The following is a 26,591-nucleotide window of genomic DNA, read 5'->3' on the forward strand; positions in this document are numbered from 1 at the left end:
CATATTCATCTCCAGCATCACCATATGTGAAAATTACACATTTCCATGCTTTGTAGTAAAAAAAATATAGAGGGACGTAACTGTTTCCAATAGTGCTGAGAAATTAGTGCTTTTTGAGGTTGGTTTGGTTTCGATTCAAATATTTAAAAAATAATCACGGTTTTGGATTTCAATACTTTTTTTAGACATTGAATGCACTATGGATTATGTGTGTTGAATGCTGTAACAACACATAATAAAACAATGAATAAAAGTCCCATGATGGTAGTGACTGTCCATTACTGTTTATGACTTATCAACCATCATTTACTTTCTCATATAAAATATTCATTTGATGACTTTATTATTTCATTCCAAGTCATTAACTCATCTCTATAGAGCTGCTGCTTATCCTGTCTGACAAAATCACAATTTTAGTAGTTCTTCTAAGTAAATAAGACCTACTTTTATGACCGCTGAACACCGACTGTCAATCACTTAGATCATGTATTTCCAGGTAGAGAATCCTCGCAACGCAACTGCTTTTTATCTCTCTCATGCATTCTCTCGTCTCTCCGTCTCAGTCAATGAGGTTTCCGTATCTGCTCCACACAGAGTGGACAAGCAAGTGGGTGTGCAATAGATTATGGAAATTAATTGCCATATTTTCTGTGCCAAACTATGTAGAATATTGACCTGTTGGAAACTACAACTCCCTACTACATTGCATAGTTCATGCTTGATCTGATTTATCTCTACAGAAACTGAGCATCGAGCTCACAGAAGAAGAAAAAAATTAACTATCTGGAATTCAAATAATTGAGCCGACGTCGGTCAATTAGTTGTTTAAAAACCGAAAAATAACAAAAATGTTGGTTAAATGCTCAGCTCTAGATTGTAATGACATCATCAGTGTGCATCGTGTGATTTTAACCAATTATGAGTAGGCATTTCCTACTAATTGGTTGATGATGTCATAGAAAACACTTATCTTCCTCTTTCTTTTTTACTACAAAACATAGAAATGCCCGTTTTTCACATATGCTGATGTTGGGGTGGTGCTGGAGATGATGAATATGAAGTTGAAACATTTAGAAATTTCCCTTTAACATTTCTTCAAACTGCCTTGTATTTATGATTGTCCTTGAAGTTATTAGAAGTTACAGTATTTGAAGCTTATAGCAATTTGGATTTTGTAGAGGATAGATATTGCCAGGATAGATAGATATCTACAGGCCAGTTTCAATACAAATGACTTATACAAAATACATTTTATTTGGCTTTAGAAATTAAGCAGTTAGGCTGACATCACACTAAGGTTTTTTCTCAGAGAAACAGCAGTGTTTTCCTCATTGTTTTAAATGGTACAGATGTATTTGACACACTGAATGTGCATCACAGCCTTACATATTATTTGTTTGACTGTGATGATTTCTGTTTTCAAGGACTCTAACCTCTCTGTCTGATGTGCAGAAGAAAACAACCAACTCTGAGACGCTACAAGTCCTCTTAGGTGTCTCAGAGGACACCCTCGTCACCTGTGTGCAGGACAGCCTGCAAGGTTCTCTCTCCAAACTTGCATGCATGTCCAATTCTCCATCTGGAAGTGCAGGCTCTCCAAAGATGACCCCTGCTGTAATGGCAGAAGTGATTAAAGATGTCAAGTCGGCCTTATCTGTGGTCGTTAAGAGTGCCTCCGCTAGCCAAACCTCTCAAGTGACACCGGTAAAGGGAGACTCACAGACCAAGGTGACTGAGAGCATGGTGAGAGAGCTGGCTGCAAAACTTGAAAAAGTTGACCAAGAGAGCAAGAGTCTAACAGGGCAAGTCATGACCACAATCTCTGACACAATGGTGGCTTTTGTTGAAGAGAATGAACAGAATTTGCTGGAAGATCTGAAGGACAAGATCACATTTTTGGCATCGCATGTTGGCTTCATTGAGGATCTTGATGCCCTGATAAGGAAATACGAGAGCAGCTACAATATTGGTGAATCTGGTTCCTCCTGCACGCTCACATCTAAGAGCATCCAAAAACTCTCCAGCCGGGAGTTTCAAACATCAGCAATACAAGCAGTGAGTGGAGTTCTTGCCAAACAAGTCAGTAGTTTGAGCTTTCCTAGTTCAGTCATTCAGTCTGAGTTAACAGGTGCTGTATCAGGTCAAACATTGTCTGGCATTTTAAAGACAGAGTCAATTCGCCCAGTGGGCTCAGCAGCGTCAGTAGTTGTTAAGACTTTCGTGTCAGATATGAAGTCCTTGGCTGAATCTGAAGAGAGTCCCCAACAGAAGAGTGCCTGGTCTGCTGCTGTTCACATTTACCACAGCATCCAAAACAGCTTGAAAGATTATTTTGGCAAGCTTCAGAGATTTGCCCTAAAGAGCATTGTCACATCTGATGACAACATCACAAATGCTGAGTTTAAGGAGACAGTTCCACTTCCTTGCTTAGACATGAAATATAGGCCCAGTAAGAGTGAGCCTCAGTTGCCAGAGTCCACTGGTGAAGTTACTTTACAAAGAGGCCTAAGTGAGTGCTCAAAACTTCTTTGGGCACAAACTGAGTCAGAAGAAAGCAAGCTCCTTCTGACAACTTGCACCAAAGAAGTTATCTCAGAGCTTCTGGTCTTGTACAAGACTGAGATGTCAAAGGAGGACCCCCTGTACACTGTTGGAGAAAAAGGATCAGACTTCTCTATTGAGAGACAACAATTTGTAGAGGGCGTTCTGGCTCAGCTTGGGGATATCTCCCATTCCAGGGCCTCATCACCAATAGTATATGAGTTCCCCTGTCAAATTGAGGACAGCAGAAGTAAGGCCACGGCTTCTTTGACCAGTCTGTTAGATTGCATGAAAAAACTCTCAAGTGAGGAATTCAAGAGTGACACCACTCAAGCAGTGAGTGAGTTCCTAGTTAAAAAGTCCACCAGTAGCTTAACTAGTGCACAGCCTGCTTATTCTGTAGCATCCAGGTCTTGTTCCGTTCAAAACCAGAGAACCTTGTCAAAGGATATTTGTGCGGATTCTGCTGCCTTTGGCATCATTGACACATTTGTGGAAGACCTGCAGAGCTTGGCGCAACCTGCAGAAGTAGAGGAGAGAGAACCTGACCTCCAGGAAAATGCACAAAAGCGAAAGAGCAGGATCTGGTCTGCTACCACTAGTTTATATAAAAATATTAAGAAGACATTAAAGGGCTTCACCATTCACCGGCGGAGGTCAGACGTGCAGAGAAGAATGTCTAGCCATACACCCACAGAGGACTCTGGACATCTTGTGACTGAGGAGTACCTTGGTTTGGCAAGCCAGAACTTGACGCAAGCTAGTAAGAGTGTGCCTCACTTGCCCAGTTTGAACCAGGAAGTGACTCTACACATGGGTGTCAGCGAGAGTTCAAAACTTCTCTGGACTGAAACAGACGAGGGTCTAATGAACAATAGTACCAAACAGGTCATTTCAACAATCTTGACCTCATGCGAGGATCAGACAATAAATGCACCTTGCTTCTCCACAGTAGGAAAGAAAATATCTGATATGTCCCTTGAGGTCAACATGTTGGTAGGTGGTGTTCTGTCTCAGCTGAAGGACATCTCCTTGTCAAGGTCCCCAACACCATGTGAAGACATGTTTGAACGTCTCCAAGGTTCTACTGAGCGAACCTCTCCAGTAAGTCTAGATTGCAGCACGGCTGCCTCCAAAGGCATTGCATCTTCCCACAGTCTTTCAACAAAGAGCCTCCAAAAACTCTCTAGTCATGAGTTCCAAACCAAAGCTGAGAAAGGAGTGAGTGAGGTCCTCTCTAGATCATTTAACATTGTGGAGGAAGGCACAACAGATAAGTACCTCCAGTCTGTATCTACATCCACCACATCTACTGATATTATACAAACCATGGTGAAAGACCAGCAGGAGCTCACCCAGACCACCCAATCATCTGACATGGTATCTGGAACCTCCCTGCTCACCACTGGACAGGTTTTTGAGAAAAGGATCTGGTCTGTTGCTCGTAACATCTACTACAGTCTGGAAAGTAAGATTACGGAGTTTCTCAGAAAAGATCTTCAAAGATCAGACACAACACTTGGTTCAATCCAAATCTTTACGTATCAAAGCAGTCCTGCATCACAAAGAGCAAGTCTCGGCCATCTTGAGATCAACCAGAGCAGTGTTACACCTGGAGGAAACGTTGCCTGTGTGGACATTCCGCACAAATTACTACCTAAAACCTCTGAGCTCTCAGGATCCATGCTGGAGGATATTGACACGATCCGTTGTAGGAGTGCTGACAGCCAAAATACAAGAAATACCTCTTCTTCACGCTCCTCCATCTCTCTAACACCTACTTCAAAATTAAGGCAGTCGAAATGGCACTTTGCCTTACCCGGGACTCCCATCCCCACTGAGTTTCCTGCTCAGATTGACTTTCCCATTGTTAGAAACACAATCATTGAGGACTTCTTTCACACAGAGGACTTACTTCCTGTAACCTTTGTGGACAAAGTCAGGCAAGCTGCTGGGGTGGTAGTGGACATTATGGTGGAAAGTGTTGAGAACACACAGGAAGATGGACAGGGTGCTTCTCATCTTGACGACCTCCGATCTGCTGTTAGGAAATTGAGAAAAATAATTTCCACTTGGACCATCCACATTTTCAGTCATGAATTGGTGGATAAAGTGATAGCCCTTCAGGACAGCCACAGCACTCCACAGGTCTTAACATTGGAAGCAGCCAAAAGTGCTTCAGACTCCATTCTTTCAAGGCTGAAATGGGGAAAGGAACAATGTGCCATATCCAAGGAGCTCTCCTCTCAGCTTCTCCAGATATTTGCTGAAGAGACAGTGAAGGGCTTCCTGAGACAGTGGTCAGATGAGTATGAAAACATAAACTTTGATGTTTCAGTCCAGAACGATCCAAAGACTACTACTTGCATGGTCATTCTTCAAATGATCACCAAAGCCACTGCTAAATGTTATTTTGAGTCCACTACCAGTGTGGCCACCAGTGACATTGTAGAAGGCGTGTTTGATTTGGAAAGGGATACCATCAGCAGTACTGGAGAGCAGGTCCTCACCTTTAACACAAAGGTTTAGTACACATACATCTTTCATGAATAACACTGCTGTTGACCTTTTATGAGAAATATGATTCTTTGTGTCATGGCATTGCACTGCTTCTTTGCAATTGATATCCTGTACTTTAAGATATCGAAAAAATTTCAGTTTGTTTTAATGTGCCTTTTCCCACCAACCAGGGTTCCAAGAAAGTTAGTAAGAACCTCTGTCCTCAAGAGTCTCTGGAGTACCAGCCTCAGAACATTTCCCCTACTGTGTACTTTACAGGTAAGCCCTGCTGCTGTTTAGGCTGCTGCTCAGTCAAGACTGAGACATTATCCCTTTACCATTCCACTAATTCATTTGGAAAGACATTGTACTCCTCTGAGTTGTTACCTATGACATACTGTACTGTGGGCTGGGTGGTAGCCTAGTGGGTTAAGAGGTTGGGCCAGTAACCGATAGGTTGCTGGTTCAGAATCCCTGAGTTCACGAGGCAAAATCTGTCAATGTGCTCTTGAGCTAGGCACTTCATCCTAATTGCTCCTGTGTCTGATAAATTAGTTAAAATGTAAATTGATGGCATGCTGGATGGTCTTTCGTTGCAGAGACGATGACAACATCTCATGGCTCCTTTTCTCCAGAGGGAATTTATGATATCGCATCGTCCTTCCCACTTGAAGAGAAGAGTCACAAACCCTCCCTTTTCACCAGATTGTCTAGATCCATCACGAAAGGCTTTCTCAGCCCATTCAAATCTTCAAGGAAAACCAAATTATTTAAATAAATTCCTCATTATAAACAACGAGAGCATTCATTTGTTCAGATGAGAATCTAATCGTATTGGTCACATACGCAGAAAACAACTGTGAGATCCTTTATTACGAGCACATTCCCAACAATGCAGAGTTAAAAAAGTAAGAAAATATTTTCTAAATAGTAACACAATAACAATAACAAGGCTATATACAAGGAGTACCAGTACCGAGTCAATGTGCATGGGTGCGAGGTAGTTGAGGTAATACAGTATGTCCATGTAGGTAAGGGTAAAAGTGACTAGGCAATCAGGATAGATAATAAACACAGTAGCAGCAGCTAGTGTGAAAGTCGGTCAGTGTCACAGTGAATGTGTGGGTAGAGTGTAGTGAGTGTGCATCGAGCCAATTCAAGAGAGTCAGTGGAAAACAATTAGAAAAATACATCAGTAACAAAGGGGGTCAATGCAAATAGTGCAGGTGGCCATTTAATTAACATTCAGCAGTCTGATGACTTGGGGGTAGAAGCTGTTCAGCAGTCTAATGACTTGGGGGTAGAAGCTGTTCAGCAGTCTAACGACTTGGGGGTAGAAGCTGTTCAGCAGTTTTATGAGTTGGGGGTAGAAGCTGTTCAGCAGTCTAATGACTTGGGGGTAGAAGCTGTTCAGCAGTCTAATGACTTGGGGGTAGAAGCTGTTCAGCAGTCTAATGACTTGGGGGTAGAAGCTATTCAGCAGTCTAATGACTTGGGGCTGTTCAGCAGTCTAATGACTTGGGGGTAGAAGCTGTTCAGCAGTCTAATGACCAGGATCCTGGTGTCTACCCAATGTGCTGAGCACTCCTCCTGGCCAGAGTCCGCGCTACATTCAGCTGCTACAACCATGGTCTCTTTGTGAAGGCACTGTTAGAGAGTCAATCAACCAGAACAAGGTTAGGAGACCAAATCTGTGTCCTAGCATTGTGAAATACTGTATATGTAATGGCCTCAATACATTAATGAAGCGCCCTTACATCCTATCCTCTCCCCATACGGAAACAACTTGTTAGGGTGAACCAATAAGACACTATATACCTTCTAAGCATGATAGTTGGCTGATGATTTGTTTCAGGACTTGTTAGGGTAAACCAATAACAGCTTCTAACCCCAAGTCATAAGACTGCTGAACAATTAATCAAATGGCCACCGGACAAGTTCAACTGTTTTATTATTTGTTACTTTAGTTTATTGGGTAAATATTCTCTTAACTCTTCTTGAACTGCACTGTTTGTTAAGGGCTTGTAAGTAAAGTATTTCACGGAAAGATCTACACTTGTTGTATTCAGCGCATGTGACAAATAAAGTTTGAGTTGATTTGATTTGACTATGTACCTTCTAAGCATGATGGTTGGCTCATGATTTGTTTGTACTGAAATCTATTCAGGGAGGATAAGGGTATATCATAGGCAGTGATGTAGTGGTAAAACCATTGACTGGTAAATGCTGATTGCCGTTCAGGATTAAAGAAGTAACGCTCCCTCTACTTTCAATGCATCTTCCACAAAAGGTGGGTAAATGCTTGAACAAAATAAAATAAAAAGTGTGTAAACAGCTTTTACATGTGTTCCCACCACCACTGATTATAGGAGGATTCTTCTGACAGTATTCACACCTTTCATAAGAAACCTCCAGAGAAATATTCATATTCACCGTAGCTGTCATTTAAACTTGGACTAACCTGGCCACGGCCAAACAGTATATGGCGTTTTCTCTGGGTGTGCGGTCACAGTGGAGAGAAAAGGCCTCCAGTGAGGTGGTGAGTATCTGGGCGGAGTTTGGCGAGGCAAACACAGGTCTGAGATTGGTGTCTCTGGAAATGGGTGGGAGCGGGACTCTGCTCCTCCATTGGTTGCTGTTCTGATCCCCACTCTCATCCTCCTCACATCCCTTCCCTCCACATCCCCTCTTCTTCTCTCTTTCATCCCTCGTGGCCACAGGGTGTAGCTTTGGTAGTTGAAGAGGTTTATCCTGGGATGCCAGGGAGCGGAGCGGGCAGGATACATGAGATGGGCAGTTGATGGGGGTCAAACGTCGAGAGGCTGTGGACATCACCCTGATACCCGCCTTGGCCTCACTCCTCCTGGGCTTGGAGGACATCTTGGGGAGGGTGAAGCCGTCCACCAGGGCCGTGTCGCCCACCCTGGTCCTGAACGGAGCCGTGTTGAGGCCCATGCAGTGCCTGGATGCTGCCCTCCTCTGCCCCAGCCTCACCCAGCCCTTTATCTGGAGGTATGTCCGCATGGGCAGGGCCATACCTGGGAGGACCACCACAGAGCACAGCTTGGTGGCCAGGTGATGCACACACTCTCTGTGGCCGTACTGGAGGGCGATCCTCAGGGGGTCACGACCCTGGGGATCCTGACAGGCAAGGGTCAGAACGCTGCTGGCGATAAAGAGTTTGAGGATGGTGAGCTGGCCGCGCTCGATGGAGGCGACAGCGGGACACTTGGTGACGTCGGGGTGGGCCGTCTGGTGGCACCACTCACGGTAAGGGTGAACCCCCACCGGCTCAATGACACGCACCCCCCTCTCCAGCAGCCAGCCGGCCAGGTCCAGGTGGCCCAGAGAAGCAGCGATGTAGAGTGCCACCCGGAGCTGGAACCTGGAATAATACAGAATCAATGTATTTATAACACGTTTCAAGTTTTCTTTGTCAAGTTCACAAGATACAGTGGGGTATAAAACAGTACAGTAAAAAGCTTACTTGCAAACTCTTTCCCACAATGCAGTATTAAATATCAGGGTAAGAGAAAAAATATATGAAGGAAAAAACACGAGAATATAAGCTACATACAGGGTCAGTACCATTATTGTAAGCTATATACAGGGTCAGTACCATTATTGTAAGCTATATACAGGGTCAGTACTATCATTGTAAGCTATATACAGGGTCAGTACTATCATTGTAAGCTATATACAGGGTCAGTACTATCATTGTAAGCTATATACAGGGTCAGTACTATCATTGTAAGCTACATACAGGGTCAGTACTATCATTGTAAGCTATATACAGGGTCAGTACTATCATTGTAAGCTATATACAGGGTCAGTACTATCATTGTAAGCTATATACAGGGTCAGTACAATTATTGTAAGCTATATACAGGGTCAGTACTATCATTGTAAGCTACAGTGCCTTGCGAAAGTATTCGGCCCCCTTGAACTTTGCGACCTTTTGCCACATTTCAGGCTTCAAGCATAAAGATATAAAACTGTATTTTTTTGTGAAGAATCAACAACAAGTGGGACACAATCATGAAGTGGAACGACATTTATTGGATATTTCAAACTTTTTTAACAAATCAAAAACTGAAAAATTGGGCGTGCAAAATTATTCAGCCCCCTTAAGTTAATACTTTGTAGCGCCACCTTTTGCTGCGATTACAGCTGTACGTCGCTTGGGGTATGTCTATCAGTTTTGCACATCGAGAGACCGACATTTTTTCCCATTCCTCCTTGCAAAACAGCTCGAGCTCAGTGAGGTTGGATGGAGAGCATTTGTGAACAGCAGTTTTCAGTTCTTTCCACAGATTCTCGATTGGATTCAGGTCTGGACTTTGACTTGGCCATTCTAACACCTGGATATGTTTATTTTTGAACCATTCCATTGTAGATTTTGCTTTATGTTTTGGATCATTGTCTTGTTGGAAGACTAATCTCCGTCCCAGTCTCAGGTCTTTTGCAGACTCCATCAGGTTTTCTTCCAGAATGGTCCTGTATTTGCCTCCATCCATCTTCCCATCAATTTTAACCCTCTTCCCTGTCCCTGCTGAAGAAAAACAGGCCCAAACCATGATGCTGCCACCACCATGTTTGACAGTGGGGATGGTGTGTTCAGGGTGATGAGCTGTGTTGCTTTTACGCCAAACATAACGTTTTGCATTGTTGCCAAAAAGTTCAATTTTGGTTTCATCTGACCAGAGCACCTTCTTCCACATGTTTGGTGTGTCTCCCAGGTGGCTTGTGGCTAAATTTAAACAACACTTTTTATGGATATCTTTAAGAAATGGCTTTCTTCTTGCCACTCTTCCATAAAGGCCAGATTTGTGCAATATACGACTGAGTGTTGTCCTATGGACAGAGTCTCCCACCTCAGCTGTAGATCTCTGCAGTTCATCCAGGGTGATCATGGGCCTCTTGGCTGCATCTCTGATCAGTCTTCTCCTTGTATGAGCTGAAAGTTTAGAGGGACGGCCAGGTCTTGGTAGATTTGCAGTGGTCTGATACTCCTTCCATTTCAATATTATCGCTTGCACAGTGCTCCTTGGGATGTTTAAAGCTTGGGAAATCTTTTTGTATCCAAATCCGGCTTTAAACTTCTTCACAACAGTATCTTGGACCTGCCTGGTGTGTTCCTTGTTCTTCATGATGCTCTCTGCGCTTTTAACGGACCTCTGAGACTATCACAGTGCAGGTGCATTTATACGGAGACTTGATTACACACAGGTGGATTGTATTTATCATCATTAGTCATTTAGGTCAACATTGGATCATTCAGAGATCCTCACTGAACTTCTGGAGAGAGTTTGCTGCACTGAAAGTAAAGGGGCTGAATAATTTTGCACGCCCAATTTTTCAGTTTTTGATTTGTTAAAAAAGTTTGAAATATCCAATAAATGTCGTTCCACTTCATGATTGTGTCCCACTTGTTGTTGATTCTTCACCAAAAAATACAGTTTTATATCTTTATGTTTGAAGCCTGAAATGTGGCAAAAGGTCGCAAAGTTCAAGGGGGCCGAATACTTTCGTAAGGCACTGTCTATACAGGGTCAGTACTATCATTGTAAGCTATATACAGGGTCAGTACTATCATTGTAAGCTATATACAGGGTCAGTACCATCACTGTTGATAGTAAGTCTATCATACAGTTCAGTGTGTAGATGTGTATTCTGACCTCATCACAGGTCTCTCCCTAGACAGGTGTCGTTGGACGGTCAGTCTGTGTCCCAGGAAGCAGCCTCTGAGGAACTCCGCCCACCCATCCCAGGTGTCCAACCGTAGAGTAGCCCCTGGGAGACAGAGACACATGCAGGTTGTCCTCCTGGTTGCCATGAACCAAGAATGTGTTCCATACAGTCCATTTGTCTCTGTGTTACATCCATAAGGTGTTGAGCCAGAGGACCATTGATCTCCTGCACAAGGAAGGCCATACCCAGGTCAATGGCGTAGTCGTGCAGCCGGTTGCAGTCGTAGAGTTGCAGGCCGGTGGGAGAGCTCAGTCTGAAGGAGCTGACGGGAAGCCCACACTGCTGGGACACCAGGGTCATGAGCCTGGCCACAGACGTACTCAGGAGAAACACAGTGCCCGAGACTGAGAGGGTCTCCCCCGTCACGGCACTGAACACACGCACCACCGGCTCCCGCTGAAGTATAAGACCATGGACATACAGTAAATTCACTTGTTTTACATAAATACCTATGTTGTGTTTATACACCGAGTAAACAAAACATTATGAACACCTGTTCTTTCCATGACAAAGACTGACCAGGTGAATCCAGGTGAAAGCTATGATTCCTGAATGATGTCACTTGTTAAATCCACTTCAGTGTAGATGAAGGGGAGCGGACAGGTTAAAGAAGGATTTTTAAGCCTTGAGACAATTGAGGCATAGATTGTGTATGTGTGCCATTCAGACGGTGAATGGGCAAGACAAAATATTTAAGTGCCTTTGAACGGGGTAGTAGGTGCCAGGTGCACCGGTTTGTGTCAAGAACTGCAATGCTGCTGGGGTTTTTCACACTCAACAGTTTCCTGTGTGTATCATGAATGGTCCACCACCCAAAGAACATCCAGCCAACTTGGCACAACTGTTGGAAGCATTGGAGTCAACATGGGCCAGCATCCCTGGGGAACGCTTTCAAACACCTTGTAGAGTCCATGCCCCAACGAATTGAGGCTGTTCTGATGGCAGAAGGCGGGGTGCAACTCAATATTAGGAAGGTGTTTCTAATGTTTGGTACACTCAGTATATATAATTACAGGGGTAAGATGAAGTGGCTCCTTTGCACTGATCTTAGGTCTGGTTTGTGTTTTTACTGCTAATGGTAAAGGTTAGGATTTGGTGAGAGTAAACTGATCCTAGATCTGTGCCCAAGGGCAATTTCTATCCAGAGACAAATCAAAGGTCCATGCTATTTAAACTTAGAATCTACCACCATCTCGTGGCTCAAATTTGGAACAACATTTTCTAATTCATGTGCTGTACTGAGTTTTGTTCTATCACATTGAACACGAATCTGGGTGCAGATTAATTTGTTAACAGAAATATTATGAAAATGTATTTCAATGAACCCAAAGGGCCTCTTCTTCTCCTACTATACGGCCTGCTGTGCTCTACTGTACTCTACTGTACTCTACTGTACTCTGTCTACTGTACTCTGTCTGCTGTACTCTGCTGTACTCTGTCTGCTCTACTGTACTATACACCACTGGGTATACAGACTCTACAGATACTGTTAGCGAACACCAGACTGAGGTCGAGGCGATTACATGGGGAAAAGGTTTATGACTGTAAGGGTGTTTGGTACAAAGGCAACACTACATCGGGCCACATTTCAGCTCTATCCCAGGTCAACCATACAATACTATAGATTTCCACTCTAGTCAACCAGCGAGAAGGAGAGACAGACAGAAGGTCTGGCTTTGACTATGTCAATGATGGGATGTGTAAGTAAGGAACACAAATAAACATTATTCTGATGGTTAAATGTGTACTTAGATACATAACCACTCTCCTCTGTTAGCAAATCTTCCACAGAACTTTGTGGAACAGAGTGAGTTCTGTCCCTGTCTGGCTCTGGACATGTACCCAGGGACCTCTGTACAACAACACTTCACACTCACGAAGCAGTGTTCTTACTAACCAATCACTCTACCATAACCATGGTCTCGGTATAAAGCAGTGTCCTTACTAACCAATCACTCTACCATAACCATGGTCTTGGTTGAGCAAGGTCAATATTACTTTAAGTCTCAAGCAGGGTGACCTCAACATACTATATATCACCATACTTATACAGTGGGGCAAAAAAGTATTTAGTCAGCCACCAATTGTGCAAGTTCTCCCACTTAAAAAGATGAGAGAGGCTTGTAATTTTCATCATAGGTACACTTCAACTATGACAGACAAAATGAGAAACAAAATCCAGAAAAATCACATTGTAGGATTTTTTATGAATTTATTTGCAAATTATGGTGGAAAATAAGTATTTGGTCACCTACAAACAAGCAAGATTTCTGGCTCTCACAGACCTGAAACTTCTTCTTTAAGAGGCTCCTCTGTCCTCCACCCGTTACCTGTATTAATGGCACCTGTTTGAATGAACTAAATCACCTAATCATACTATATAACCATACTATATAACCATACTATATAATCATACTATATCACCATACTATATATTACCACACTCTATATCACCATGCTATATATATCACCATACTATATATATCACCACACTATATATCACCATGCTATATATATCACCATACTATATCACCACACTATATCTGAAACACTTTATGTTAATGATAGTATGAAGCTGTTTCAAGCAATAGCCAGCTCACTTTGATATGCATTTTCAAGCACGGGTAGAAACAGCTAGGTGTTCGGCTGGTACCTTCAGCAGGCAGCAGATGGCACTGCTAGGGGTTATGCCAACGTCTGTCAGGACCCAGCTGTCCCGAAGGATGGCACCAGCATAGCTCAGCTCCCGGAAGTGCCTCACCTACTTGTCGTCTGACAGTTGCACGTGGAAGTAATCCTGCCAGAGGAAGAAGATTGGAAACACAATGAGCCGTAATTGAGTGTCCCATACAATCAGAGTGAGAGGGCTCAACACTGATGGAGCCGTAATGGAGGGTGTTCCACCCAGACAGATGTCAATGTTTACCATACAATAATTGTAAACGTGTCCAATTGTGTACAATTAAGAAATAAGTCCCAAGGAGGTGTGGTATATGGCCAATATACCACGGCCAAGGGCTGTTCTTAGGCACAACGCAACGCGGAGGTATATTGGCCATAAACCACAAACCCCCAAGGTGACTTCTTTTTTTTCTCTTCAATTTAGTGTTGTCCAATTGGTAGTTACAATCTTGTCCCATTGCTACAACTCCCCTATGGACTTGGGTGCACACATATAGAAGGTGCAAACATGGAGAACATTTTTAGTAGCCTAGGGTCCGGGAAAGTGTTGGCCTTTTTAAAACCGCATTTCGTGCAATTCTACATAATTTTACATGACTGGAGACGTTGGGATTATCTTTTTTAAATCCGCAGAAATGATCGAAATGGCAGGCTACTTTGACACTGGCAAACTTAATACTGAGATCAATAAAAACGACCTTGTCTTGAATCCATCAATAGCCTATAGGCCTAGGTTTGTGGAGAAACATATAGTAGGCTACAATATGAGGAGGAAATTAGTCCTAAAAATGCTTTCCAGTTTCACTGACTCACCCAATGATACACAGCTCACTCGCTGGAGATTGTCGATGCGCTCGTGTCAAAAGCCTTATCTCTCCCTCTCTCTGTTTTGTAAAAACAATGTTTGGGAGTTGATCAAATATTTTGGTAGTCTACAGCATAGTCTTATCTTTTCAGCAAGAGTCATTGCTTTTCAACCTGTGTTTTCCCTCGATTGTATTTGAAATATTGCAAAAGGCCTGTTTTGTCTGCGTGCTGTTTTTTCACTGACAGATTTGCCTCACGTTCCCGACTGTAGGCTATTCTTTGTTATTGGGCTACAATCTGCAGCTAGGCTATTTTAAAAAGAAGCTATTGGTCCTCTGTATGCTAAATTATAGGGCTTCTCATGACGTATTAGGCTATTCTGAATGATTTAATTTATTTCTGAAGAGACAGCAGTAATTGCGTAACTTTAGAAAATTCCTCCAGAACCCTTCATGCAGCTATGATTCTATAAGGAAACAAATGATGAAGTGCAACTCTGGAGAGATGAGGGGGCAGGATAATTGACGAAGAGGCAACTCGAATGAACTTTGATCGCTTTTATTATAATTGTTACATAGCAAAAAATGAAAATGATTTTTCATGGCACGAGAGGTACCTGGATTCGGCCAAATAGGTTCCGGAATAAAACAGTAGGAACGGTGCCGGATCCTGTTCTGGCATGATCCTGCTCAAATTAAGCACTGATTTGAAGTACCTAGGCCTCTACCTGCTGAGTACAAAGATTATTAAACTAGATTCAGTGGGCTTGTCATTCACAGTACTGATGAAAAATCAAGTACAGTTGATCTAAATGTGGGTATACGAGGCCATCTAGTGGTCACCAGATTTTTTAAAAATCCATGCAAGCTATCTTTGCACTAGCATGCGATGCCATATATTTGACGCAGGTATTTATTATTCAACAAGGATAGTCATTGACCCGGACAAAATATAATTGTATGAGCTATGCCTCTGTGTACCGGGGTTGTTGCACCCCTCTACTGTCTGACTTGGTGGGGCGATCTCGTTCTGCATGCCTGCCTCACTTATATTCGTATTCATATGTGTCGTCATGCATTTGTGCATGCACGCTTTTAACGGTCATATCCGTCTTGCTAGCTAACTTAGCTAGCTCATCAACCAGTATTTTATTCGCTTTTTCTGCACGATAGCACTTATTAAAGCCTTGAAACTCATAGGGACCTCACTGTTGCCACGGGTCATCGAGCTGGCCCTTATTTGGCAGCAGGGTTGCATCGGTTTCCACTGGTTTTGACAGCTTGTTAGGCTGGCTAGCTAGGTAGCTAATTCGCTAACGCGAACTGTTTATCACGTAGCAGCCTATGCTGACTAGCGTCGCTAGCAACTAGCTAACATAGATAAAGTTTAGTCGTGGGTCCACAAAATCAAACAAATGGTACTGACCTGATGACAAAATCATATTTCGAAAATGTAGTAGCTATTTATGTTGTTGTTGTTTAATGACATTGCAAATATAATAATTTTTGACATTTAACTATCGGTATGTATCTAATCCGGTTTCGGCATGAGAAAAGTATTAATCGCAAATTCCAGCATTAACGGATACCGGGAAATAGAAATAAGAGAACCGGTCACGAATGCGGAGCCACGCCCTAAAATATAATGTGACCACAAGGCGTTTGTGACACATTCATGCGTTCCAATATTGTCATAATTGTCTGTAGGTTCTAAATTGCTTATGAGCTTGGCTGCCCTTCAGAAAGTAGCTGATTCTTGTACTCTACAGCTGTATTTTCCTACAGTTAATAATAATACTAGCAACAAAACAGATTTCATTCCTTAAAATGATATTGCCAGATGGAAGAAAATAATAAGGTAGGCCTAAACTGTAATAAGATATACCTTAAAGACTGCTTGTGTTTAATCCTGAATCCAGTTGCCCCTCTTGTACTGGGATAAAACAATAGGCAAGCCATGAACCTTATGGAGGAGTGCATGTGTTTTGCAGACACACCTGGGTTCTAGACTGGCTGAGGTAAACATTTTAGGAAAGCCTGGGTTTTTTAATCCCGGTGAAAGCAGATATGTCAAAGTTTGTCAATGTCATGTTGCCCTTCTATTTAGATGAAACTAGCGAAAAGGATCATTTTGCTTCTCTTAATCCACATTTTCTAGCAAAAAAACATGTTCATGCTTTAGGGCTGGTGGCTCCATACATATTGGTCAAATGTAAAGTGTGTGTGTGTGTGGGGGGGGGGGGGGGGGGGGGGCGTAGTGGATATAATGGGGTATAGGCCTAACTGTTGTTTTGAGGGTGAAACTTAAATCACAGGATGATGTCATCATTGTAAACTAAATTCAGCATAGCCAAACCTTGTATAAAATAGGTTGAATTTGTACCTTTGAAACCATGTCAGATTTTCAACATTATATACACTTTCAGAAAAAAACAATAGGCAGCACCTCAGCCCGGGATCGAACCCCTTCCAGGGTTTTAACTACACCCAGCCCTGCTTAGCTTTAATATGTCACTGACTACTACCAATATGCTATTGTGAGAATGATTATTGAGAGATCTCTTAATAACAAAATATATTCAGTGTTAATATCGAAGTCATTCTAAGGGGTAGGTTTGACAAAGCAAATGAGTGAGTGAGTCTTTGACATGAAGACAGTGGTTAGATTCTGCCATTGGGACTGCTCTGATGTTGTTTCCATTCTCTCCTGGTTATGACCATAGAGCCTTGTCCCAGTCTCTAGACCTGCCTGTCTGTGTGATGGATGACCACCTGACCTCTGAAGCTGTCAATGAGATGGTAAGTTGACCTTGTCATTTCAAATTACAACATTAATCCAATAAAATGTTATAGTGATGCTATCATTGGCAATGTTGACGTACCACAACCATCTCTGTTGTGTTGCAGTTGTTTAATTGGCCCAACGTTGCCAATGCTCCTCCACTCTTTAACAGTTAATAATAATTTCAGTATGATATTTGTTGTATATAATGTTTTATTATTTGCAATATAATTACATTTCTACCAGGAGCAGAGCAATTCTACCAGGAGCAGAGCAACCTCAGTGATGGAAACCACAGAAGAGGGGAAGCTCAACAATGTGGAACATCTGACACTTATGGACTTCCTTCAAAACCTAACTGAGAAGTATGTTCTGTTTTCTTTGGTACTATCACACCTTCAAGGAAATAGGATCAAATTAGAAACTGATCAATCGGGAAAAAAAATTCATTGCTAGAAAAGTTGTCACATTGCAATTTTGCCAAAACAACTGACACAAAGCAAGTATAACTTCACGATCAGGCAAATAATTAAATAAAAACAATTCTGCCATGCATCCTGATATGACAACATTTATAACAATATTGTTTTCAGGCAATGGAGGGGGATTCGTGAGGGCATGTTTGACCCGGTAAGATCATGTTACTGACAATTTAATTAGATTACCATGAAAACTCTGCCTAATGTTTAACCTTGTTCATAAGCTTTTGAAAGACGCACTATGCAACATTTTAAAACACTTCTTCTGTTTCTGGAATACAGCTGACAAAACAACAGCTTGCCGGCTTGTGTCTGAGGATTGTCCAGTTTTTATCGGACAAGCTGATGCAGATCATCATCCCAGGTCTTTACGAACTACTGGGCATCCAAGATGCTGCCTCCTCTCCATTGTCACAGAGATCTCTCACAGCGTCACTCACCAGTCTGTTAGACGATAAGACTAACACCAAGTCCCGCGTGAGATTTACTGAGGCTGGTGTACCTAAGAGGCCAGGCAGTCGAAAGTCGTACAATAGCTTTCGCATCCCGACTCCCTACCCTTCCTCCAACTGTATGGATCAGGAAGAGGAAGAAGAGCAGGAATCACAACTTAAGTCCAAGGAGATTTACCTGACTAAGGGCAGTGGAAGCTACCTGCCCAAGGGGGCCATGAGGTATGTTCTTAAAGGGAAATTTAACAACTTCATATTCATCTAGACAATCTGGACCCTTTCTTTCTAAAATTATCTGCCGAAATTGTTGCCACCCCTATTACTAGCCTGTTCAACCTCTCTTTCGTGTCGTCTGAGATTCCCAAAGCTTGGAAAGCAGCTGCGGTCATCCCCCTCTTCAAAGGGGGGGACACTCTTGACCCAAACTGCTACAGACCTATATCTATCCTACCGTGCCTTTCTAAGGTCTTCGAAAGCCAAGTCAACAAACAGATTACCGACCATTTCGAATCTCACCATACCTTCTCTGCTATGCAATCTGGTTTCAGAGCTGGTCATGGGTGCACCTCAGCCACGCTCAAGGTCCTAAACGATATCTTAACCGCCATCGATAAGAAACATTACTGTGCAGCCGTATTCATTGATCTGGCCAAGGCTTTCGACTCTGTCAATCACCATATCCTCATCGGCAGACTCGACAGCCTTGGTTTCTCAAATGATTGCCTCGCCTGGTTCACCAACTACTTCTCTGATAGAGTTCAGTGTGTCAAATCGGAGGGTCTGCTGTCCGGTCCTCTGGCAGTCTCTATGGGGGTGCCACAGGTTTCAATTCTTGGACCGACTCTCTTCTCTGTATACATCAATGAGGTCGCTCTTGCTGCTGGTGAGTCCCTGATCCACCTCTACGCAGACGACACCATTCTGTATACTTCCGGCCCTTCTTTGGACACTGTGTTAACAACCCTCCAGGCAAGCTTCAATGCCATACAACTCTCCTTCCGTGGCCTCCAATTGCTCTTAAATACAAGTAAAACTAAATGCATGCTCTTCAACCGATCGCTACCTGCACCTACCCGCCTGTCCAACATCACTACTCTGGACGGCTCTGACTTAGAATACGTGGACAACTACAAATACTTAGGTGTCTGGTTAGACTGTAAACTCTCCTTCCAGAGCCATATCAAACATCTCCAATCCAAAGTTAAATCTAGAATTGGCTTCCTATTTCGCAACAAAGCATCCTTCACTCATGCTGCCAAACATACCCTTGTAAAACTGACCATCCTACCAATCCTCGACTTTGGCGATGTCATTTACAAAATAGCCTCCAATACCCTACTCAACAAATTGGATGCAGTCTATCACAGTGCAATCCGTTTTATCACCAAAGCCCCATATACTACCCACCATTGTGACCTGTACGCTCTCGTTGGCTGGCCCTCGCTTCATACTCGTCGCCAAACCCACTGGCTCCATGTCATCTACAAGACCCTGCTAGGTAAAGTCCCCCCTTATCTCAGCTCGCTGGTCACCATAGCATCTCCCACCTGTAGCACACGCTCCAGCAGGTATATCTCTCTAGTCACCCCCAAAACCAATTCTTTCTTTGGCCGCCTCTCCTTCCAGTTCTCTGCTGCCAATGACTGGAACGAACTACAAAAATCTCTGAAACTGGAAACACTTATCTCCCTCACTAGCTTTAAGCACCAACTGTCAGAGCAGCTCACAGATTACTGCACCTGTACATAGCCCACCTATAATTTAGCCCAAACAACTACCTCTTTCCCAACTGTATTTAATTTTAATTAATTTATTTATTTTGCTCCTTTGCACCCCATTATTTTTATTTCTACTTTGCACATTCTTCCATTGCAAAACTACCATTCCAGTATTTTACTTGCTATATTGTATTTACTTTGCCATCATGGCCTTTTTTGCCTTTACCTCCCTTCTCACCTCATTTGCTCACATTGTATATAGACTTGTTTATACTGCATTATTGACTGTATGTTTGTTTTTACTCCGTGTAACTCTGTGTCGTTTTATCTGTCGAACTGCTTTGCTTTATCTTGGCCAGGTCGCAATTGTAAATGAGAACTTGTTCTCAACTTGCCTACCTGGTTAAATAAAGGTAAAATAAATTAAATAAAAAATAAAAATCTCCAGCATCACCATATGTGAAAATTACACATTTCCATGCTTTGTAGTAAAAAAAAATTGAGAGGGACGTAACTGTTTCCAATAGTGCTAAGAAATTAGTGCTTTTTGAGGTTGGTTTGGTTTCGATTCAAATATTTAAAAAATAATCACGGTTTTGGATACTTTTTTTAGACATTGAATGCACTATGGATTATGTGTGTTGAATGCTGTAACAACACATAATAAAACAATGAATAAAAGTCCCATGATGGTAGTGACTGTCCATTACTGTTTATGACTTATCAACCATCATTTACTTTCTCATATAAAATATTTATTTGATGACTTTATTATTTCATTCCAAGTCATCAACTCATCTCTATAGAGCTGCTGCTTATCCTGTCTGACAAAATCACTATTTTAGTAGTTCTTCTAAGTAAATAAGACCTACTTTTATGACCACTGAACACCAACTGTCAATCACTTAGATCATGTATTTCCAGGTAGAGAATCCTCGCAACACAACTGCTTTTTATCTCTCTCATGCATTCTCTCGTCTCTCCGTCTCAGTCAATGAGGTTTCCGTATCTGCTCCACACAGAGTGGACAAGTAAGTGGGCGTGCAATGGATTATGGGCTTTAATTGCCATATTTTCTGTGCTAAACTATGTAGAATATTGACCTGTTGGAAACTACAACTCCCTACTACATTGCATAGTTCGTGCGTGATCTGATTTATCTCTACAGAAACTGAGCATCGAGCTCACAGAAGAAGAAAAAAATGAACTATATGGAATTCAAATAATTGAGCCGACGTCGGTCAATTAGTTGTTTAAAAACCGAAAAATAACAAAAATGTTGGTTAAATGCTCAGCTCTAGAGTCTAATGACATCATCAGTGTGCATCGTGTGATTTTAACCAATTATGACTAGGCATTGCCTACTAATTGGTTGATGTCATAGAAAACACTTATCTTCCTCTTTCTTTTTTACTATAAAACATAGAAATGCCCGTTTTTCACATATGCTGATGTTGGGGTGGTGCTGGAGATGATGAATATGAAGTTGAAACATTTAGAAATTTCCCTTTAACATTTCTTCAAACTGCCTTGTATTTATGATTGTCCTTGAAGTTATTAGAAGTTACAGTATTTGAAGTTTATAGCAATTTGGATTTCTGTAGAGGATAGATATTGCCAGGATAGATAGATATCTACAGGCCAGTTTCAATACAAATGACTTATACAAAATACATTTTATTGGGCTTTAGAAATTAAACAGTTAGGCTGACATCACACTAAGGTTTTTTCTCAGAGAAACAGCAGCGTTTTCCTCATTGTTTTCAATGGTGCAGATGTATTTGACACACTGAATGTGCATCACAGCCTTACATATTATTTGTTTGACTTTGATGATTTCTGTTGTTTTTTTCCCCAAGGATTCTAACCTCTCTGTCTGATGTGCAGAAAAAAACAACCAACTCTGAGACGCTACAAGTCCTCTTAGGTGTCTCAGAGGACACCCTCGTCACCTGTGTGCAGGACAGCCTGCAAGGTTCTCTCTCCAAACTTGCATGCATGTCCAATTCTCCATCTGGAAGTGCAGGCTCTATGATGCTAACCCCTGCTGTAATGGCAGAGTTGGCTAAAGATGTCAAGTCGGCCTTATCAGTGGTCGTTAAGAGTGCCTCCTCTAGCCAAACCTCTCTAGTGACACCGGTAAGGGGAGACTCACAGACCAAGGTGACTGAGAGCATGGTGAGAGAGCTGGCTGCTAAACTTGAAAAAGTTGACCAAGAGAGCAAGAGTCTAACAGGGCAAGTCATGACCACCATCTCTGACCCAATGGTGGCTTTTGTTGACGAGAACGAACAGAATTTGCTGGAAGATCTGAAGGACAAGATCACGTATTTGGCATCGCATGTTGGCTTCATTGACGATCTTGATGCCCTGATAAGGAAATACGAGAGCAGCTACAATATTGGTGAATCTGGTTCCTCCTGCACGCTCACGTCTAAGAGCATCCAAAAACTCTCCAGCAGGGAGTTTCAAACATCAGCAATACAAGCAGTGAGTGGAGTTCTTGCCAAAAAAGTCAGTAGTTTGAGCTTTCCTAGTTCAGTCGTTCAGTCTCAGTTAACAGGTGCTGTATCAGGTCAAACATTGTCTGGCATTGTAAAGACAGAGTCAATTCACCCAGTGGGCTCAGCAGCGTCAGTAGTTGTTAAGACTTTTGTGTCAGATATGAAGTCCTTGGCTGAATCTGAAGAGAGTCCCCAACAGAAGAGTGCCTGGTCTGCTGCTGTTCACATTTACCACAGCATCCAAAACAACTTGAAAGATTATTTTGGCAAGCTTCAGCGATGTGCCTTAAAGAGCATTGTCACATCTGATGATAACATCACAAATGCTGAGTTTAAGGAGACAGTTCCACTTCCTTGCTTAAACATGAAATATAGGCCCAGTAAGAGTGAGCCTCAGTTGCCAGAGTCCACTGGTGCAGTTACTTTACAAAGAGGCCTAAGTGAGAGCTCAAAACTTCTTTGGGCACACACTGAGTCAGAAGAAAGCAAGCTCCTTCTGACAACTTGCACCAAAGAAGTCATCTCAGCGCTTCTGGTCTTGTACAACACTGAGATGTCAAAGGAGGACCCCCTGTACACTGTTGGAGAAAAAGGATCGGGCTTCTCTATTGAGAGAGAGAAATTTGTAGAGGGTGTTCTGGCTCAGCTTGGGGATATCTCCCATTCCAGGGCCTCATCACCAATAGTATGTGAGTTCCCCTGTCAAAATGAGGACAGCAGAAGTAAGGCCACAGCTTCTTTGACCAGTCTGTTAGATTGTATTAGAAAACTCTCAAGTGAGGAATTTAAGAGAAATGCCACTCAAGCAGTGAGTGAGTTCCTAGTTAAAAAGTCCACCAGTAGCTTAACTAGTGCACAGCCTGCTTATTCTGTAGCATCCAGGTCTTGTTCCATTCAAAACCAGTACACATGGTCAAAGGATATTTGTGCGGATTCTGCTGCCTTTGGCATCATTGAAACATTTGTGGAAGACCTGCAGAGCTCGGCGCAACCTGCAGAAGTAGAGGAGAGAGAACCTGACCTCCAGGAAAATGCACAAAAGCTACAGAGCAGGATCTGGTCTGCTACCACTAGTTTATATAACAATATTCAGAAGACATTAAAGGATTTCATCATTCATCAGCGGAGGTCAGACATGCTGAGCAGAATGTCTAGTCATATACCCACAGAGGACTCTGGACATCTTGGGACTAAGGAGCACATTTGTTTGGCAAGCCAGGACTTGAGGCAAGCTAGTAAGAGTGTGCCTCACTTGCACAGTTTGAACCTTGAAGTGGCTCTACACAGGGGTGTCAGCGAGAGTTCAAAACTTCTCTGGACTGAAACAGACGAGGCTCTACTGACCAATAGTACCAAAGAGGTCATTTCAACAATCTTGACCTCATGCGAGGATCAGACATCAAATGCACCTTGCTTCTCCACAGTAGGAAAGAAAATATCTGATATGTCCCTTGAGGTCAACATGTTGGTAGGTGGTGTTCTGTCTCAGCTGAAGGACACCTCCTTGTCAAGGTCCCCAACACCATGTCAAGACACGTTTGAACGTCTCCAAGGTTCTCCTGAGCTAACCACTGCAGTAAGTCTAGATTGCAGCACGGCTGCCTCCAAAGGCACTGCATCTTCCCACAGTCTTTCAACAAAGAGCCTCCAAAAACTCTCTAGTCACGAGTTCCAAACCAAAGCTGAGAAAGGAGTGAGTGAGGTCATCTCTAGATCATTTAACATTGTGGAGGAAGGCGCAACAGATAAGTACCTCCAGTCTGTATCTACATCCACCACATCTACTGATATTATACAAACCATGGTGAAAGACCAGCAGGAGCTCACCCAGACCACCCAATCATCTGACATGGTATCTGGAACATCCCTGCTCACCACTGGACAGGTTTCTGAGAAAAGGATCTGGTCTGCTGCTTGTAACATCTACTACAGTCTGCAAAGTAAGATTACGGAGTTTCTCAGAAAAGATCTTCAAAGATCAGACACAACACTTGGTTCAATCCAAATCTCTACCTATCAAAGCAGTCCTGCATCACAAAGAGCAAGTATCGGCCATCTTGAGGTCAACCAGAGCAGTGTTACACCTAGTGGAAACGATGCCTGTGTGGACATTCCGCACAAATTACTACCTAAAACCACTGAGCTCTCAGGATCCATGCTGGAGGATATTGGCACGATCCGTTGTAGGAGTGCTGACAGCCAAAATACAAGAAATACCTCTTCTTCACGCTCCTCCATCTCTCTAACACCTACTTCAAAATTAAGGCAGTCGAAATGGCACTTTGCCTTACCCGGGACTCCCATCCCCACTGAGTTTCCTGCTCAGATTGACTTTCCCATTGTTAGAAACACAATCATTGAGGACTTCTTTCACACAGAGGACTTACTTCCTGTAACCTTTGTGGACAAAGTCAGGCAAGCTGCTGGGGTGGTAGTGGACATTATGGTGGAAAGTGTTGAGAACACACAGGAAGATGGACAGGGTGCTTCTCATCTTGACGACCTCCGATCTGCTGTTAGGAAATTGAGAAAAATCATTTCCACTTGGACCATCCACATTTTCAGCCATGAATTTGTGGATAAAGTGATAGCCCTTCAGGACAGCCACAGCACTCCACAGGTCTTAACATTGGAAGCAGCCAAAAGTGCTTCAGACTCCATTCTTTCAAGGCTGAAATGGGGAAAGGAACAATGTGCCAAATCCAAGGAGCTCTCCTCTCAGCTTCTCCAGATATTTGCTGAAGAGACAGTGAAGGGCGTCCTGAGACAGTGGTCAGATGATTATGAAAACATAAACTTTGATGTTTCAGTCCAGAACGATCCAAAGACTTCTACTTGCATGGTCATTCTTCAAATGATCACCAAAGCCACTGCTAAATGTTATTTTGAGTCCACTACCAGCGTGGCCACCAGTGACATTGTAGAAGGCGTGTTTGATTTGGAAAGGGATACCATCAGCAGTACTGGAGAGCAGGTCCTCACCTTTAACACAAAGGTATAGTACACATACATCTTTCATGAATAACACTGCTGTTGACCTTTTATGAGATATATGATTCTTTGTGTCATGGCATTGCACTGCTTCTTTGCAATTGATATGCTGTACTTTAAGATATCGAAAAAATGTCAGTTTGTTTTAATGTGCCTTTTCCCACCAACCAGGGTTCCAAGAAAGTTAGTAAGAACCTCTGTCCTCAAGAGTCTCTGGAGTACCAGCCTCAGAACATTTCCCCTACTGTGTACTTTACAGGTAAGCCCTGCTGCTGTTTAGGCTGCTGCTCAGTCAAGACTGAGACATTATCCCTTTACCATTCCACTAATTCATTTGGAAAGACATTGTACTCCTCTGAGTTGTTACCTATGACATACTGTACTGTGGGCTGGGTGGTAGCCTAGTGGGTTAAGAGGTTGGGCCAGTAACCGATAAGTTGCTGGTTCAGAATCCCTGAGTTCGCGAGGCAAAATCTGTAAATGTGCTCTTGAGCAAGGCACTTCATCCTAATTGCTCCTTGTAAGTCTCTCTAGATAAGAGTGTCTGATAAATGAGTTAAAATGTAAATTGATGGCATGCTGGATGGTCTTTCGTTGCAGAGACGATGACAACATCTCATGGCTCCTTTTCTCCAGAGGGAATTTATGATATCGCATCGTCCTTCCCACTTGAAGAGAAGAGCCGCAAACCCTCCCTTTTCACCAGATTGTCTAGATCCATCACGAAAGGCTTTCTCAGCCCATTCAAATCTTCAAGGAAAACCAAATGATTTAATTAAATTCCTCATTATAAACAACGAGAGCATTCATTTGTTCAGATGAGAATCTAATCGTATTGGACACATATGCTTTATTACGAGCACATTCCCAACAATGCAGAGTTAAAAAAGTAAGAAATATTTTCTAAATAGTAACACAATAACAATAACAAGGCTATATACAAGGAGTACCAGTACCGAGTCAATGTGCATGGGTGCGAGGTAGTTGAGGTAATACAGTATGTACATGTAGGTAAGGGTAAAAGTGACTCGGCAATCAGCATGGATAATAAACACAGTAGCAGCAGCTAGTGTGAAAGTCGGTCAGTGTCACAGTGAATGTGTGGGTAGAGTGTAGTGAGTGTGCATCGAGCCATTCAAGAGAGTCAGTGGAAAACAATTAGAAAAATACATCAGTAACAAAGGGGGTCAATGCAAATAGTGCAGGTGGCCATTTAATTAACGTTCAGCAGTCTAATGACTTGGGGGTAGAAGCTGTTCAGCAGTCTAATGGCTTGGGGGTAGAAGCTGTTCAGCAGTCTAATGACTTGGGGGTAGAAGCTGTTCAGCAGTCTAATGACTTGGGGGTAGAAGTTGTTCAGCAGTCTAATGACTTGGGGGTAGAAGC

General features: G+C 42.7%; 3 protein-coding genes across 3 annotated transcripts; 2 read left to right on the plus strand and 1 right to left on the minus strand.

The window, feature by feature from the left end:
- The first annotated feature begins 1,392 nt into the window (after positions 1-1,392).
- LOC116373949 (uncharacterized) lies at positions 1,393-5,939 on the plus strand. The gene is made up of 3 exons (XM_031822409.1): positions 1,393-5,064; positions 5,232-5,319; positions 5,640-5,939. Exons 1-3 carry the CDS (start codon positions 1,564-1,566, stop codon positions 5,816-5,818), a joined length of 3,768 nt encoding a protein of 1,255 aa, XP_031678269.1. The 5' UTR covers positions 1,393-1,563; the 3' UTR covers positions 5,819-5,939.
- A 1,113-nt stretch (positions 5,940-7,052) lies between these two features.
- Positions 7,053-15,875, minus strand: LOC116373950 (protein ANKUB1-like). The gene is made up of 5 exons (XM_031822410.1): positions 15,706-15,875; positions 13,445-13,588; positions 10,977-11,187; positions 10,719-10,833; positions 7,053-8,425 (listed from the first exon to the last, which is right to left on the minus strand). The coding sequence occupies exons 3-5, from the start codon at positions 11,089-11,091 to the stop codon at positions 7,486-7,488; spliced, it is 1,170 nt and encodes a 389-aa protein (XP_031678270.1). The 5' UTR covers positions 11,092-11,187; positions 13,445-13,588; positions 15,706-15,875; the 3' UTR covers positions 7,053-7,485.
- On the plus strand, positions 15,029-26,051 carry LOC116373917 (uncharacterized). Its single transcript, XM_031822224.1, has 8 exons — positions 15,029-15,188; positions 17,003-17,078; positions 17,308-17,426; positions 17,655-17,691; positions 17,823-18,214; positions 21,570-25,209; positions 25,377-25,464; positions 25,806-26,051. Exons 2-8 carry the CDS (start codon positions 17,040-17,042, stop codon positions 25,973-25,975), a joined length of 4,485 nt encoding a protein of 1,494 aa, XP_031678084.1. The 5' UTR covers positions 15,029-15,188; positions 17,003-17,039; the 3' UTR covers positions 25,976-26,051.
- The last annotated feature ends 540 nt before the right edge of the window (positions 26,052-26,591 follow it).

The sequence above is a fragment of the Oncorhynchus kisutch genome, linkage group LG4 (assembly GCF_002021735.2).
Source record: "Oncorhynchus kisutch isolate 150728-3 linkage group LG4, Okis_V2, whole genome shotgun sequence".
NCBI classification, from domain to species: domain Eukaryota; kingdom Metazoa; phylum Chordata; class Actinopteri; order Salmoniformes; family Salmonidae; genus Oncorhynchus; species Oncorhynchus kisutch.